Below are 18,224 nucleotides of genomic sequence, written 5' to 3'. Positions count from 1 at the left end.
CGGCTGGAACCGAACTGCAAGGGGATGGTTCTTGTGCCATAGGTGCGGATGGTGCTACTGTTGGCTGCCGTAAGGTCTGGTCCTGTTCTTCTAGTTCTGGTATCGTGGCTTGAGGGGGTTGGACACTGATTTCTGCCCGCATGTCCACCAGGAACCTTCACCTGGAGAGCTTGTTGCAAACATAGAGGAGGCTATCACGGTGACCAGCTGCGGTAGCCATCAACGACGGCAGCCCTGGAACCCCACCTTTGATGATAAAAACACCAAGACTCAGAAGTGGTGCCGTCCCTTGGTGTGGGTGTTATGTGCTCCGCTGCTGGGGTGTGGGAGGGCTGGGCTTTCGGCCGTGCCGCAGCACTAATTCCGATGGTGGCTCTGCCAATTTGTTTGGTGCGCCAAAGCACGTCCACCCGGGCAGCCACCCTGTGCGGATCTCTGAAGTCTTCATCTGCTAGCAGGAGGCGGATGTCTTCTGGTATTTGCTCCAAGAAGTTCAAACAGCAGGCAAGGCTTATGGCCGTCTGCCAGTACTAGCATGTCACTCATTAGGGCTGATGGTGCGCAGTCGCCCAGGCCATCCATATGTAGTAACTGTGCGGCCCGTTCGCAGAGGGAGAGGCCAAACATGCGGATTAACAGGGCCTTGAGTGCCTCATACCTGTCTGCTGCAGGGGACTGACGCAGAAAGTCGATAACGCGGCTCGCTGTCTCCTGGTTGAGTGCACCCACCACGTAGTAATACCTGGTGGCGGCTAAGACAATTTGCCTGACCTGGAACTGGGCCTCCGCTTGCTCAAACCAGACCAGGGGTTGGGTGGTCCAGAAGGTTGGCAGTTTAAGGGAAACTGCACTCTAGAACCGAGTCATTCATGTTGGGTCCAAATGCCGTTGGACCGTCGGGGTCATCAATGTAGTCGCGCTGATACGTTACGAGTGAAAACAACACATTGACTCGAGCAGGGTCGGGTTGAACCGTTTACTGTTTGAATCGGCGCACGCTTAAGTACCCGCTCCCAGCAACGCCTGCTCTTTGCGGGGCAGAAGCAACGTCGGCTTCTGGGCCGAGGTCTGCCCCGCACTCAGAGTCCTCCCGGTTTCCGCTGGCTGCAGGCTCGCTGGCGACTGCTGGAGCCGGTTCGCTTGCTGCGTGGGCGAGCCGCCACATACTATTGAATTTGTTTCCATTAGCCTTCCTTCAATCAAGTAATTCCAGACTGTTGCGCGCTTTTTATTTTGCATACAGTTCCCTTTTCCATTCTGATCCTGCTACCGTAAATGTTGGAGCTTTGGTTGTTTTGGGAACATTGGTGGTCTGTTTGGTCCTTTGAGAAACCATTGAGCACAATCACTTCTGTTTTAATATGATACTCCCCTGCACGTTGATGCCTTTTGCATCTAGAAATCTATCTAGTTATTTTACCTTTTCGGAGGCCTGGGCTCCACTCTGCAGAATCCCACAGGTTCACCTTCCAATGAGGGCATAGATTTCTTACTTCAGCGTTAAATACCTTCTCTGTTACTCTGACTTTGTCCTCTTGCTCTGGAATACTCAACCAAGGAAATCATGAAATTTGCCTCCACTCTGTCTAGCCTCTCAGAATTTTGAATGCTTGTGAGATCTGCTCTCATTTTTCTAAATTCTAGTAAATATAGGTCTAGTTAACCCATTCTTTCTTCATATAACAGAGCTGCCACCCTAAAACTCTTTGTGATGAACCTTTGTTGCAATCCCTTTGTAGATGATGTTTCTTTCCTTTGGTAAGAAGACCATAACTGCAGATGTGGCACTAGATATGACTTCAAGATGCTGCTTGATTATAGCAGGACATCCTTGTTCCTGTACTTGAAAGTTATTTTGGTGGCCATCTCGCTAACGTTGATTGCAAGTTTTCATTGATTAGTGCACTAAAATACCTGGATACTTTTGTGTAACAATATTTATTGAATCTATCACTATTTAAATAACATTGTCAGTGTTGGGACCAATTTTTATGCTGTATGTAAATGATTTAGATGATGAATTAGATGGCTTGTGCCAAGTTTGCAGATGATATGAAGATTGGTGGAGGGGCAGGTAGTGTTGAGGGAACGGGTAGGCTGCAGAAGGACTTAGATTAGGACAATGGACAAGAAAGTGACAAATGAAATATAATGTTGGAAAATGCATGGTCACACACTTTGGTAGTAGAAATAAAGGTGCAGACTATTTTCTAAATGAGGAGAAAATCCAAAAATCTGGGGTGCAAAGGGCCTTGGGAATCCTTGTGCAGAACACAGTCACAGTTACTTGCAGGTTGAGTCGGTGGTGAGGAAGGCAAATGCAATGTAGCATTCATTTCAAGAGGTCTAGAATACAAGAGCAGGGTTGTAATGCTGAGGCTTTATAAGGCACTGATGAGGCCTCACCTTGAGTATTGTGAGCAGTTTTGGGCTCCTCATCTTAGAAGAGATGTGCTGGCATTGGAGAGGGTCCAGAGGAGGTTCACAAGGATGATTCCAGGAATGAAAGGGTTATCATACGAGAACTTGCCTGCGTCCACCATTTGCACTATTTATACACAGAGAGAAAGAATTTTGAAAGCTGCTGATGTTACTGTTGGTTCTGCTCGTAGCAAAGAGGTCTCTCTTAGGCGGCATCCAATAATGAATAAAATGGAAAATCTATTGCTTGAGTGGATTGATGGGTGTACAAAGCGTGGTGTTCCATTAAGTTTTCTTGTGCTTAAGAAATCAGTCTTTTTAATAAGCTGACACAGAAAGCACTGGACGATGGTGATGAAAGTGGAATTTAAAGGTAGACATGGGTGGTTTCTGAGGCGAGGGCAGCTTCATAGTTTATAAATTACTATTTAGTGGTCCCCAACCTGCGGGCCGCTGACCGATACCGGACCGCAAAGAATGTAGTGGTGCAGCGGCAGTGGGAACACACCCAGCACGTCTTTAAGAAAAAAGCCGAAATAAACAAGCTAATTAATTAGGTGCCGCCCGGCACGTAAATGTCGGCCCAGATCAGAGCCCATTGCCCATCGTGTCAGGTGCTTATTCATATAAGCAAGTGTTTAACTGTGATGAAACTGCAATTTATTGGAGGCTTCCCGATTCCGGTATGTGAAACTACACTGTATGTACATTGATTTTTTTAGGTTATTTTTTGGGTCTGGGAACGCTCAAAAATTTTTCCCATATTAATAAATGGTAATTGCTTCTTCACTTTACGACATTTCAGCTTACGAGCCATTTCATAGGAACGCTCTACCGTCGGATAGAGGGGGAAACCTGTATTCTTAGTAGATTAATTCCCACTTTAATTTCTCCTTGGAGGCAAAATCTATCATTAAAATTAATCTCTACACACTTCTTGGAAATTGGAAATGGTATTCCATCTAAAACTAAATAGTAATTTATAAATGTATTTATTTGCAATTTACATTAAAAAATTGCCAAGTTTTATGTATAAACATATGAACTATTATTCTCAACTCACTAAGAATTTGTGGAAAAAATTAGTAAAATAAGAGCATGATTTGATAGTGTCCACATGCGAATTGTGTTTTTACTTTTATATACTTCCACATCCTAGTGACACCATTGATCACCAAGGGATAAAACAGTGAACTCTGGTCACTGCCATAAGTTACTTAGGAATAGGAGATGCTTCTTCATTTTATATTGCTTGTTATTACATATTTAAATTTAACATCATATAGGCTAGCACTGCAGTAACAGTTTATTTGATCCATTAGTCCCAACTTCAGTCCTCTGCTTGAGAAAATGTATTGTGAGCTCTCATAACCATAGTAGTTTACAAATGTTATAAACCACTTTGAAATTATGATCATTAATAGAAGGTACTTTTGAACATTAACCATGATTTCTAGCGCTATTATTGCTAATCCTACGACAAAGTGCCAACTATTGTTACTTATCTGTTTTCAGTTCCAGAGATTGTGCAAGAAGCCTATGAACTAATTGAACGCGGAGAATTGCTTTTAGCCCACCGAAAGCTGATGGACCTGGAGTGCTCCCGCGATGATCTCATGTATGAGCAGTATCGTATGGATAGCAAGAATACACATGATATGAAACTAATTCAGGCCTATTTCACTGAGGTGCAGAACCTCTCTGAGCAAATGGGGAAGCAAATTTGGATGTTGGTGCAAAGGTCGTCAGTAACAGTCCGCAGTGATCCTGCCCAGCTTGTCTCAATGGTTCGAATCATTGAGAGAGAAGAAAAAATTGATAAGAGAATGCTTGACCGGCAGAAGCAGACTGGGTTCATTCCTCCTGGCAGACCAAAAAAGTGGAAAAACAAATTGTTTGCAGTTTTAGAACAGACTGTTGCAAATCGGATTGAAGCCAGTCAGTCTGATACACGAGAGTTGGATAAGATGTGGCTTGTGCGTCACTTGGAGCTCACACGTAAATATGTTCTTGACGACTTGCTAGTTATGAAGAACTTGATGGTGCAGTGTTTTCCCCCTCACTACAACATTTTCAAAAAGCTTCAGAGTTTGTACCACGAGGCACTGGTGGCACGTGTGGAAGAACTTGCTTCTGAGGATCTAGAGGCAAATGAAATTGTTTCACTTCTGACTTGGGTTCTAAATACGTACAAGAGGTGAGAATTTGTTTTTTGCCCTGCTTAACATCGTCTTTTTGCAATACAGAAGAACACCATTCATTTAAAGCAGAGGTTGATAGGTCCTTGATTGGTAAGGGAGTCAAAGGTTAGAGGGAGAAGTCAGCAGAATGGAGTTGAGAAGGATAATATAGTGCCTTGTAAAGGTACTCTGCCTCCAATCCTTTGTTCACATAGATGAGTATAACAACCAAGGATTTTTTTATCAATTTAACTGAGATTTTTTCATTTGTGTATCACCTGGTCCTTTTTTCACAGTAAAGACCAAAAAACAGGGAAACTATTAAAGCATGGAAAAACTAAAAATTCAAAAACTGATATGTCAGCAATCCAAATGTATTAATCCATCTTTGCTCAGCACTTAGTTGAATCACCTCTCACAGCTATTATAGCCAGTAGTGTTTTTTGGATAAGTCTCTATTCGCTTTGCACAATGTGATGGAGCAAAATTTTCCCATTCCTCCTTGCAAAATTGCTCAAGCTCTGTCAGGTTAGTTGGGGAGCAGCAGTGGACAGCAATCTTGAGGTCTTGCCAGAGATGTTCAATCGGATTAACGTCAGGACTCTGAATGGGCCACTCGGGGACATCAATTTTTTTCATTTGAAGTCGCTCCATGGTTGCTCTGGCAGTGTGCTTTGGGTTGTTGTCCTGCTGAAAGACGAACTTCCTCCCCAGTTTATATTTTCTGGCAGAGGCAATCCACAATCTCTTTATTTAGCAGCATTCATCTTCCCATCTTTACATAGTCCTGACCAGATTCCCAGTCCTTACTGCTGAAAAGCATCTCTATAGCATGATGCTACTTCCATCATACTTTACAGTAGGAAAGGTGTTACCTGGCTGATGCACAGTATTAGATTTACAACGCTTGGCATAGTGTTGAGGCCAAGACCTTCCATATTCTTGCAGTATTTTCTAAGTGATGCTTTTCAAAGTCTTTGAGGGCAAGGATATGTTTTTTTTTAAAACCAGGGCTTCTTCCTTACCAATCTTACATAAATACCTTCCTTGTGTAAGGTCTTGAAGATTGTACAGCCATGAACTTCATCTCCAGTCGCAGCTACTGATTTCTGCATCTCACCCAGAGTGACTGTTGGCATCACAGTAGTCTCTCTTACAAGTGCCGTTCTTCTCCAGTGACTAAGTTTAGAGTGGCGGCATGGCAGGCAGTGTGGCTGTGATTTCATATTTTTTTCCATGTTTTCTTGCTGGATTACAGTGAACTCTGAAGTATGCTTAGTGTCTTTGAGATGGTCTTGTAACTTCCCCAGATTTGTGCTTCTCTAATATCATTTCCTTAACTTGTCTTTAATACTCTGTCGGGTTCATTTTGGTTCGGTCTGTTGAACGTCTACCGTACTGTTGGACCATACAGAGAGATGGGGTTTTTATTCAAGTGATTCGCCAATTTTTTACATCAACAAGTTGTGATTTGGTAAAGTAATATACAGTATTGCCCCTGAGGAAAGTTAGCGTAGTAATTGCAAAGGGGATGAACACTTTATCGGCCTCTCAATTTTGGTTTTTAATTTTTAGTAAATTGTTGATAGGTTTGGAATTTTTCCTGTGATTTGACTTAGACAATAGACAATAGATGCAGGAGTAGGCCATTCATCCCTTCGAACTAGCACCACCATTCACTGTGATCATGGCTGATCATCCACAATCAATACTCTTTTCCTGCCTTCTCCCCATATGCCTTCACTCCTCTATCTTTAAGAGCTCTATCTAACACTTTCTTGAAAGAATCCAGAGAATTGGCCTCCACTGCCTTCTGAGGCAGAGCATTCCACAGAACCACAACCCTCTGTGTGAAAAAGTTTTTCCTCAACTCCGTTCTAAATAGTCTACCCCCTATTCTTAAACTGTGGCCTTTGGTTCTGGGCTCCCCCAACATCGGGAACATGTTTCCTGCCTCTAGCGTGTCCAATCCCTTAATAATCTTATATGTTTCAATCAGATCCCCTCTCATCCTTCTAAATTCCAGTGTGTACAACCCCAGTCGCTCCAATCTTTCAACATATGACAGTCCTGCCATCCTATGAATTAACCTCGTGAACCTCCGCTGCACTCCCTCAATAGCTAGAATGTCCTTCCTCAAACTTGGAGACCAAAACTGTACACAATACTCCAGGTGTGGTCTCACCAGGGCCCTATACAACTGCAGAAGGACTTGACGCATAATGTTTTGTAGATTATCTAAAAAAAAAACCTGCTTCAATATCTCTTAAATTTAGAGAATGAAACTTACAGGGACTTGCAATGTGAAAATATTTGTGGTGGCTGAATACTTTTTTTTAAGGCACTGTAAATCAGCCATTGATGAGCCTAAAGGCCTAATTCTGCTCCTGTGTCATACGTTCTTGTTCATACTGGCCAAAAAACATCATCCATTTGAATGACTTTCACTTACCACCTCTGTCCATGGTCTTGTAGATTACACACACCTTAGGATCACATTTAGGTATCACTCAAATATTTTGTAGTTTTCTGCTGCACCATTCTTCAGCTAATTAATTCCAGACCCCATCCCCTAACCAGTCTCTGCATTTAAAACACAATGTCTTCCTCAGTTCCCTTCTATTTCTACCAATTAACTTAAATTTCTGTCTCCTGTTTTCTACTAAGGAAAATGGGTCCTTTCTGTGTAAACCTTGCAATATTATACATCTCAATTCAATCTCTACTTGTGTATTGTATACAATCATAGCATTTTTCTTGTGTGTTCAAGTATGGCAAGCTTGCATTTTGGCCCTCTCTGCTGGGGAGTCAGGAAATTGCAAAAATAAGTAGCTAGTAGATGGACGGAAAAGGTGTAAGTTCGAACTGTTTTCCTATTTAACCAGAAAACCTACAGTACACTCTTTAAAAGACCAGGTTATCAACTGAGGTTTGTACAATTGTTGTAGAAAGCTGCTAAATTTTTTGGTAATAGTTTGTTGAGCTTTATCCTTGGTTTGGGTTGGTGATTTGAATTGTGTATTATATTTTAGTGTATTTTCTGTCTAGTGAGGATATGATGGGGCACCCAGATCTTGCACCAGAAGTAGACGTGAAGTCCCTGGAACCCTTACTTTCAAATGATGTGGCCAATATGCTTCTCAGCAAATACATGACAACCCTCACTGTAAGTACACAGCTAATAAAAAGAGAAGAGCAATAGAGTGAATGGACATTTGGACCATTTTAACTGGTAGCCAACCTAACGTAAAATGACACAGCACCTTTAATTTTAAGAGGTCTTTATCTTTAACTTGGAAAAATGCTGTTTTGTTACTGGTTATGAAATATCTTTAACTGGGAGACAAATTTTGTTGTGTACACTGACAAGTGTGTTCTGAGCATCTAGAAGATGAATGTCTAAAATATGTAGTTGAGGGCAGGTTTTGGTGTTTTCATTGAATATCAGTTTTGACCTGGGAATATTTTCAAGCAGATTGGATCTTCATTGAATATCCTTTCATGCTTTAATGAATAAACCTTTGATGTAAAGGTAGTCAAGGGAATTCTCAAATGAATTTGGATGAAAATCAATAATGCACTTAGAAAATCATGCTGTGATTAGGCAAAATTGACTATAAAAGAAAATTTTTCCAGACAAAGTTGGGAGATGGGTTGAGACCATTGTAGCTGAAGATAGGAAAAGGGTGTTTAGATCTGCAACCAGTTTGGAAGCTGGGTCTCAAGGTGAGATGGAATTATGAGTGACATTGGCTGGTGCTGTCAGAGGCATGAAAGCTAGGCAAGGAACTTAATTTGACAGGGAATCCCAATCCTGTGTTAGAGTGAGGATGTCTACTTGTGTCATAAGGACCATCAATCCTATCTCCAAAAGGAGCATTGCATTAGGAATGACATCACACCCTTGCATCTTGTAATCATATTAGGGGTGCAAGGGTCATTCATAATGCGATGATTCTGAAGGAATTTCTGCAGTAACGTGAAACAATTGGAAAGTGATTAAGAGTCATTTATCACTCTTAACATTTTTAGAGAAAATCCCTGTCATGGTATTCAGTTCCTTGCCATTTTGAAATTTTTGTTAAAAGTTAAGTTGGTTGCATTCAGTTGTACTTTTATGACCACATTGCCTTTATACAGATTTACTTGTCAACTGCATGTGCAGCTGTATTATCATAGTTTCTAAAACCCTCCAGCTGAATCTTTTCTCACTTCTATTGTTTATCTTTCCAGCTTCTGCTAATTTTAAGAATATGTAATTTACTTACAATGTCAGCTGTTTACATGGATTGGGAACTAAGGATCGCACTGGCACTTTTGAGGTTTTCTTACATTGACCACCCTTCAGCGCAATTAAAAATATTTAGTGTGTAATTCCATTTGAGAGTTTTGTAATCCCAGTTAGTTAATTTGAAAGCTGCTCAGCAGGTTTATTGATCAGGATCATCCCTTGCTCCACATCTCTGCTCGGCTCGAAAGTTTTTGCAGCATTGGTTACTGGCTTGTGTCTGATCAATTATTCATGCACTAGCTAGTCCATGAGAATGGCAAAGTAATAAGGATTCCATTTTACAGTCCAATATTATTGGATGGCTACGGAAAGCACTTGAAACTGACAAGAAGGATTGGAAAAAGGATCAAGAGCCAGAAGCAGATCAGGATGGTTACTATCAAACTACTCTGCCAGCTATTGTATTTCAGGTATATTGCACTTTATTTGTATTTGTTGTAAATACTCAAATGTTCTTTATTTTGAACTGATACCAATAATAAACAAGGTGAGATTTGGATTTTGTAAGAATTAGAAGTGATTGCATTGAAACTTAAGATTCAGCATGGAGTACAATGCTGACTGGCAACTCCTGCGACACCACTGACACCAGACTGTTGGTCTGTCATTCCTGTGGATTCATCAGTTGTGTGGAGAGGGGGAGCCTGTTACAGTGGTAACAGCTTACTCTCTCTATTTTACTGCCCTGGCTTGCATATCACACAGACAGCTAGGATACAGCATCCATAGTTGACCCTGAATGACGGAGGGGCCTCTGAATCCTGTTTAAGTGGTGCATTCCCATGGTCAGAACCTAGAGCAAGAGCTGAAAACAAGGGATTGCACAGGAAAAATTTATTTGCTTGGAAACTTGTATATTCACCCCTGAGGGCTTTGGATCCTTGGTCACTGAGTATATTTACGTCTGTTATCAATGTATTTTGGAATTCTTGGGAAGCAAGAAATAAGAAGGTTGTGCAGAATGAAAGAGTTAAAGCTATTAGCCTGATTTTGTTGAATGGTGGCTGGGACACAAGGGGAATTGTGGTCTACTCCACTTCTATTCCTCGCATTTTTGGCCTAATGCTGGCTCTTTGGTGATATTTTTCACTTGAAGTACACTGGCTGTAATTGATTAAAGCTTGTTTTTTCATATATACATATATATACACACACACACACACACACACATTCCGTTTACTAGTACTTAGTCCATGACATTGTATGCATTGATGATTCTAGTGCTTGCCTAAATACAACAACAGTGTTGCAAGAGTAGCTGCCTCTGCCCAGTCTCAGTGTGGGCCAGATTTCAGGCAACCTCTGGGTGACGAAGCTCTTCAGAAGACCTTCTCTAAACCTTTTACTCTGTGTTCTAAATCTACATTCCCTAGTTATAGAAAACTCTGCCACGGGGAAGAGTTTTCTTTTATCTCCCTTATCCATGGCTCTCAGAACTTTGTACACCTCTTTCAGCCTGTTCTGCTCCAAGGGAACTAACCAATCAATCCTAATTAGCCTTTCCTCATCCCCAAAGTGCTCTGTCCTCTGCAATATTGTGAGGGCTATCCTAGGCATCATTGTGGGGAATCTTATATTTTACACTTTGTCCAGTGCAATCTGATATGCTTACCTCAGGACAGAAAAGTATAAGTGAGCAAGTCTACTATAGATGGTCCTGCTAGTCAGACTCCTCTTATACTGGCCAGCAATTTCTTCATATTGGTAAATAGTTTTGCAACGTAGGAGTGTAAATGTTTAAAAATATGTAGCGTGTTTGATTAATATGCACTTTTGTTGTGTTTCAGATGTTTGAACAAAATCTACAGGTAGCTGCTCAAATCAGTGATGATCTGAAACTTAAGGTGCTAGCGTTGTGCCTTCAGCAAATGAATTCCTTCTTGAGCAGGTGAATATAAATGGAATAAAGAGAGATCATTTAAGAATGATAGAGATGAATATAGTTTTGTTTCTGGTAATCAGCGGATACCTGCAAAAGTGATTCTCAGTTTTCTGCTGTGTCTGTGCCACTTTGTTCTCAGATATGACTGAAAATGGCAAACACTGTTTTTGTGAGAATGCTATCAATGTCTTACAGATTAGGCTGACTCCAACATATCTTGAATTCATGGAAGTATCTAGTTACAAATAACCTTTTTATAACATCTGATATGATTCAGATCTGCTAAATTTTACTAAGATATTACATCTTTTATAAGATTGAATACCTTGGTTCTTAGTCACTCAAGTCAGTATTCTTAAGATTTTTTAAAGCATTTTAATCACACCTGCTTTCATTTTAGTAGAGTGCATGAATGTATGTAGCTATTTTTGACCATCTCAGTACACTGAAGCAACACACATCAAAGTTTATCAGGGTCTCGGCCTGAAACGTCGACTGCGCCTCTTCCTATAGATGCTGCCTGGCCTGCTGCGTTCACCAGCAACTTTGATGTGTGTTGCTTGAATTTCCAGCATCTGCAGAATTCCTGTTGTTTTCAGTACACTGAAGGTTACCAGATAATGCAATAATTACTGGTCTCAGAATATATTTGTGTATGGAGTAGAGCACATCTCAGTGAAAGTATTTGGTAAATTCCTGCATTTTTAGCTGTGTTGAATTGGCAGACTTGTACTTCCAAACACTGCTAGAAGTGATGGAGAGATTTTGGAAATCATTATTCAGCTTGAATCCATTTTTCCTGTACACCTACACTTTTATCCAAACATTTTACTTTAAAAGTAGGGTGTCATCAGTAAATGAAAAAGCTCTTCCCTACAGTTTAATACACCAATAGCAAATTATGAACTATGCAAAGATTTTTTGTAAATGCTTTTAATGTTGAGCCTTTGTAGCAAAAAGTATTTTTTATGTTTTGTTTATAGCTACACCTAATGGCTAAACTATACATTGAGCATAGGGAATAATATTTTAGAATACATGACTATATTTTGTTTATCTGTTGTCTGGAGAATTATATACCTTTCAAAATTGAAGGGGAATAATAGTTTAATTGTATCAAGATTACCGGTAAAGACTTTCCAAGAAGAGACTTTTCCTTAGAAAGAGACAAGCCAATGCTTTTGGAGTAAGATGAGATGGACTGGAAAATTATCATTTCTTAAAGAATATACTGTTGGGATATGTCTATATTACATAAAGTCATATATCCTGAATGCTAAAATAACGGACTTTACTTTTTGTCAGGTACAAGGAAGAGGTGACGTTATATAAAGATGACCATCTGAAAGATCGCCAACACCCTCAGTTCTACATTCAATATATGGTTGCAGTTGTTAACAACTGCCAAACTTTCAAGTAAATGCACAGTTTTATTTCTTTGCAAAACAGTATGGTAATGAATAGTTTCTTTTGATTGCACGACTGCTGTCTGACAGTTTATTTACTTATTATTACATGGTGACTAACATAGTGATGCTGTAATGTTTATATTTAAACTATACTAGGGAGGTCCACAGAAGTTTAACAATACTGCCTTTCTGCAGAATGGTACATTTTTGGGAGTCTAATGCAGGTGTAGAAGCACTTTTGGGTTTTTAATAGGTTTGTTGATCTTTAAAGAATTTTAAAAAATTTTAACAGTTAAATAGATCTTAATAATGAAATGAACAAGATCTACTATTGAATTGGATGATTATGTAGCAGTATTTATGCTCAACAGCAGTGGGGAGCATGGTAGAGGAGGTGAGAGGAACTGAACAAAAATGTGTTTATAAAACAACATGGTTAATATAAGGTTCCTTAAGGTTGTCATAGCCAGAGGAGGTAGTGGGGATAATCTCCAATGGTGTGCATCTTAAGTAGCCTCTGACAATCAAGTCCAACTCCTGGCCTTCACACATGGCTTAGCTGCTAAGCCAGGTAGAACCATTTCTACTGACAGGAGAAGGGGCAAAAGTGGGTTACTAGTGCCTTAAAACCAGTTGCTTAGGGCAGATTGGGCTCATCAACTGTAGTTGGCAGCTCATCTAAAAGGAAACTGATCTCAAACTTCCACTGCCTTGCGACTACAGCCACTCATGGGGAAGGCTTCAGGAGTAAACCCCAAGGGAAAAATCTGGCGCTGGAGTCCCTAAGGCAGTCCTACATTGAGTTAAACACTGACTGCAACACCACTGGCGCCAAAAAGTATTGGCTTCTGCTGTTCCTTTGTATTTGTCAGCTGCATGGAGGGGGAGCCTGCTGCATGGGCAACAACTTGCCTCCCTATCATAGTGCGTATCATATTGACAACTAGGACGCGTTACCCATGGATGACCCTGACCAATGGAGGACCTCATGAGGAATGTAATTGCTTATTCATTTTGTATATTGCAGAGAATCACTCAACAGTTTAAAGAGGAAATACACAAAGTTTGAGGTAGAGTTGGAAGACCATTATCCTAATCAGCCAACAATAGAGGGGACTCTGGATAATATTGCCAAAGATGGGTGTGCCTATCTGCTAGATGAAGTGTTCCTTGATTTGGAGGTTGGTGTACACAAAATATCTCTTCAGATGGAAACAAAATGTAGAATGGAATTTAGCAAGGCTTATGTACTTACTGAGTGATATTCTATTTCCAAAAATACATACTGCAAACTCCATTTGTCAAATGTATAATACAAAGGGAATGCTGTTGTGTGAAAGGTATCATCTTTCAGATGAAAAGTTGAGCAATGGTTCCATTTGCATGATATAGTGGGCTGAGAGCAGAGAACCTTTCACAAGCTAGCCAATATTCATTTTATACTGTAATTGACATAAACAGCAATATTCACTTCGCTTGTATGCATTTGAGCACTCATGTTTGTTTACATAAGGGACTACTTTTTATGTATGTCTTTATAGTTACTGTGTAAACACTTGCAATTTCTTGAAAATAGCAAGCTGCCTGTTGTGATTATCTGTCCTGTACCCATCAAGTCCACAATTAGCACAGATCCTTTTGACCATCAATAAGCCCCGCTCACAAAATGCTTCAGTTAGGTCATACCCATGCTTATCATCCATGACACCTGCCCAAAAGTTTGCTTGTAAATGTCTCTTGGATTTGCTAACATTTAGAAATATTAACTTTAAAAATTATTCATACTATTTTTAAATTAAATAGCTTAAGCACTTAAGAAAATTAGAAATGTGTTTAATCAGGTCCTTTTTGGTAAATTTCTGACAGCCCTAATTGCCAGATTAGGGCTGTCAGATATGCATCAGATAGATTCTCTAGGTAATGGTTCTGAAAGTACACAAGTTGGCACCTGACTACTGGACTTCACAGTAATATTAAACATTGAAAGAACCTATTGAGAATTTGCGGACTTCTGGTTTTATGCATGCTTGCACAGGAATCTGACTGCTTGACATTTTCGTGCAGAATTTTTAAGAACAGTTCCAGCAATTATCAGGAATGCCTGATTTGTTTATTTATTCAGATTGTAATCTGGGGATAAGCATGTTTTTTTGCAATCAAAGTTCAAGTGTGACTACAAACACTGGTGTTGTAGATAGCAGGAAAGGTTGTTTAAAACTTTCATTGGAAAGTTGGGCAGAGCAATAGCAAAGGGACTTTAAATGCTGACAAGGTGGTGGTAGAGGTAGATACATTAGGGGCATGTAAGAGACTCTTAGACAAATGGATGAAAGCAAAATGGAGGGCTATGTGAGAGGGAAGGGTTCTATTAATCCTTAGCATTATATTTAAGGGCCAGCACAACATTATGGACTAAAGGCCCTGTAATGTACTTTCTATATCATATATGCTGCAGTGCTGGCAGCCATTGGAGTTTAATACTTTCATTAATATAATGTCTTGAATGTTTCCTTGACTGCAGGAACCTGCTAAGTATAAGATGGAATTGATTTAATTAAAATAGCTGTGCAGCTCTAAGATGTATATATTTTTAAATTTCAGCCTCATCTTCAGGTGTTGATGACCAGAAAATGGCTTGCTGGGTCTAATGCTGTAGATATCATTTGTGTTACCGTAGAGGATTATTTCAATGACTTTGCTAAAATTAAAAGACCATACAGCAAGGTAAAAAGTTAATTTATAAATTAAAATACTTTCTCTTTTCTGAAACCTGTGCTGAAATGTTAACTGTGGAAAGCTATGTTCTCCTTCTTCATTCACTGTTAAATTTAAATTCTTAAGAATATTGGTTCACGTACAGTGCCTATAAAAAGTATTCCCCCCCCAGAAATTTTCATGTTTTATTGTTCAACAACATTGAATCACAGTGGACTTGAAGGGGATGAATACTTGTGCAATCAATTATTTTGTGTTTTATATTTGTAATTTAGATCACTTTGTAGAGATCTGTTTTCACTTTGACATGAAAGTCTTTTTCGGCTGATCAGTTTAAAAAAAAGCAAATTAAATCCACTGTGAAACAATAAAATAGGAAAACTTCCGGCGGGGGGGGGGGAGGGGTAAATATTGTGAATACTTTTTATAGGCACTGTATTTCAGTATGTGTAAACTACAAAAGGTAATAATTTATAGTTGCATTTTTCCAGTGGAATTCTGTAATAATCATTTTGAAATTAGTTTTAGCAAAGATGCGCTTTTGTCTGGTTACCTGAAGATCTCTATTTGGAAAGAATGCATCTTCAGAGAACAGGAAAAGTAGTATTTTCATGGAAGAACCCAACGTTTTAGAAGATGATCAATCAAATTTCGGACGGAGTCAGATAGGTTTAAAATTATGTAAAATAATTCAATGACTTTTTTTATAGGGAATGTCTCTAAACCTTACTTCTATGCAGTTGGTAAACTGCAGCAAAAAAACTTCTACTTTTGACTTTCACATGTAGATCGAAACACTAATGTTTAATTTCTGACAGTAATTCCCTGTTGAGGTATTCAGAACATCAAAAACTTGTTATTCTTCTTCTACAGGACATAACAATAGAGGCTCATAGAAGGGTTGTGGTGGAGTATATCAGAACTATGATGCAACGAAGAATCACATTCAAAGGTGTGGATGAACGCAGAGAAGGGGCCGAGAGAGTTATAAAAGATGCAGAACAATTTTGGTTCTTGTTTAAGAAGCTTTCAGCTGTAAGTGATTTGTTTTCCCCATAATTTTAATATTTTTTGTTTTAGGCTCCATGAGATAATTGTGCAGATGGTAAAAGTTTAAGATTTTTTATTACTCCCATTTTATCTTCTAAATTTATAAGAAAAATTGAGAATCATTAAAATATATAGTTAAATGTACAGTTAGAATAAAGCAGCATTTCACAAACCTGCTGGGCTACATATTGAGAATTCAGAATATGTCCAGGTGAATTCTTTCCATTGATTCAATTCACAGTACATTATGTTCATGATACAAACTTCTTTGGAGTTCAGTTATCAGGATTCATCATCATAAAAAAGGAAATCTGAAAGCAACTTCTGGAGTTTGCACACACAATTACGTGTAGAAGTTCAGAAATTCCTACCTTCTCCTTCGGGAGTGCTGTGTCATCATACTATATTTTAGAACAGTAAAACAAAAAACAAATTAAACCCCTTTTTACTGGGCATCTCTGGAAACGTGGCTCGTTAGCCCCTAGCTAACAGGCACCAGACTCCATGGCGAGAAACCCACATTCCTCAGGCTCCATACATCTCGGGTGTGTATCACTTTGGTCCCACCAAACCCGTGAGGTTGGGATGTCTCACCCACTCAACCCCAGGTTTGTGTAAAGGCTGTGTGTTTTACAACCACATTGCAATCACCATCAGCAAGAAATAACAGATCGTACACTGTATACAATTATAAAGAAGATATATTTATGAACATTAACCGGTGTTATTAAAGAAACAAAGTAACAAAAAGGGTCTATTATAATTAAACAGTCAAATGTGCACATAAGTTGGAGCTGATCTTGAAGTTGTCTGTAACTTGTGTGCTGGACCCTCGGTCTGTGTGACAGTGCGCACCACCTTCCAAATGTTGCTTGAAAACTATCTCAAACAAATGGGCTCTCCCATGGGAGTTTAGTCCTTTCTCCTTGAAGCCATTCATCTGCACAAAGCACCTTGTGCAACAGGGACGACATCTTCAGTCACCTTCTCTCCTGTCTTCCAGCTCCTGCCAAAAAAGACCTTGACCCACACCAGTGTCTGTCACAAAAACCTCTCGGCCCAGTTCGGAACCTTCTCCCAACTCCACCATCCTGATTGGCTGACAACACATTCCGAAGTTGAACAACAAAACTCCTTATCTCAGCACAAACCCCAAACAGGCAGAAAGCAGAACAGACCAGTCTTACAAAACTGCTAAAGTGAAATACCTACAGCATAGCAGTAAAAAAAATCTTAACCAGGGCATTCCTCTAAAAATAGTAGAGGATATGCATTTAAAGTGAGAAGGGGGTGAGTTTAATGGAAATGGGAATATGCGGGGCAAGGTTTTTTTTTACCTCAGTGATAGGCACCTAGAATGGTCTGTCAGCAGTAGTGGTGGATGTAGATGTGCATATGCATGGAAAAAATGTCTTGGCCTTCACTTGTCCCTGTGAAAATTGATGTAAAGTATGAGTCCAATGTTTTAAATAACTATATCAAGGTTTATTGTAAATATTCAACAGTTGCTTTATTTTTGCATGCAGGATTTTGGAGAAGACACTGATCTGCTGTGTGATGCTATCCCAGCTTTAGCTGAAGTCTTAAAGCTCACTGATCCATCTTTATTATGCCTTGAGGTCTCTACATTAGTTAATAAATTCCCTGACTTCAGGTTAGTCCTTTTATTAAATGTGCCACTAACTAGAATTTATATGTATTCTTGTTAACTATCTATTTACATAATATATTGAGTTAAATATTTGGGTCAGGCAGCTTCCATTTTTTTCATGTTGAGTGCAAGAGAGAGAGATGAAATATTAAAGAAGTGATTATACATCAAATTTATTTTACAGCACCTTACCTGTTCATTTCTAGACTTTTCTGCTTGTATTTCCTATGTACATTGGCATACAGCCAATATTTTCTAATCCAAGTTTCAATGAATGATTTAGTAGGGAAATTGTCTTGTGTTTCATACTGTAATTGGATTCTGTAGACTGTAAAAATGCTATTTTGGCAAAAACTTTAAATTGTAGCCAAGAAGTTTCCATTAAACATAGGGAATTATTATTGACCATAGAATTTTAAAGGAGACTGGGTACTGGCTGTGAACCTTGGTTGATTTATTTCCAGCCTTCTCATTGCAGTCACCTGAGGACCATCCTCTACCTGGGTTCTCAGTTTCCAGGGAGATTATGCAATGTACTTGTTTTATATAAAACAGTTAAATGACTGTAATACTTTCCTGCTAATTTTGAGTAGTGCATGAGGTAATAATATATAAAACAACCTTA

The 18,224-nt window shown here is 39.4% G+C and overlaps 1 protein-coding gene across 3 annotated transcripts in view; it reads left to right on the top strand.

Moving 5' to 3' along the window:
* Window positions 1–18,224, top strand: part of exoc3 (exocyst complex component 3) — a 34,468-nt gene that overhangs the window by 13,694 nt on the left and 2,550 nt on the right. For all 3 annotated transcript variants that reach the window (XM_063069758.1, XM_063069759.1, XM_063069760.1), the window contains exons 5-13: window positions 3,937–4,618; window positions 7,650–7,767; window positions 9,177–9,302; window positions 10,680–10,780; window positions 12,080–12,190; window positions 13,211–13,364; window positions 14,785–14,907; window positions 15,772–15,933; window positions 17,475–17,602. In XM_063069758.1, the coding sequence (XP_062925828.1) occupies window positions 3,937–4,618; window positions 7,650–7,767; window positions 9,177–9,302; window positions 10,680–10,780; window positions 12,080–12,190; window positions 13,211–13,364; window positions 14,785–14,907; window positions 15,772–15,933; window positions 17,475–17,602 (1,705 nt within the window). The remainder of the gene's footprint in view (window positions 1–3,936; window positions 4,619–7,649; window positions 7,768–9,176; window positions 9,303–10,679; window positions 10,781–12,079; window positions 12,191–13,210; window positions 13,365–14,784; window positions 14,908–15,771; window positions 15,934–17,474; window positions 17,603–18,224) is intronic.

Source organism: Mobula hypostoma, chromosome 17 (genome assembly GCF_963921235.1).
Source record: "Mobula hypostoma chromosome 17, sMobHyp1.1, whole genome shotgun sequence".
NCBI lineage: Eukaryota > Metazoa > Chordata > Chondrichthyes > Myliobatiformes > Myliobatidae > Mobula > Mobula hypostoma.
This window is presented reverse-complemented; position numbering and strand designations above follow the sequence as displayed.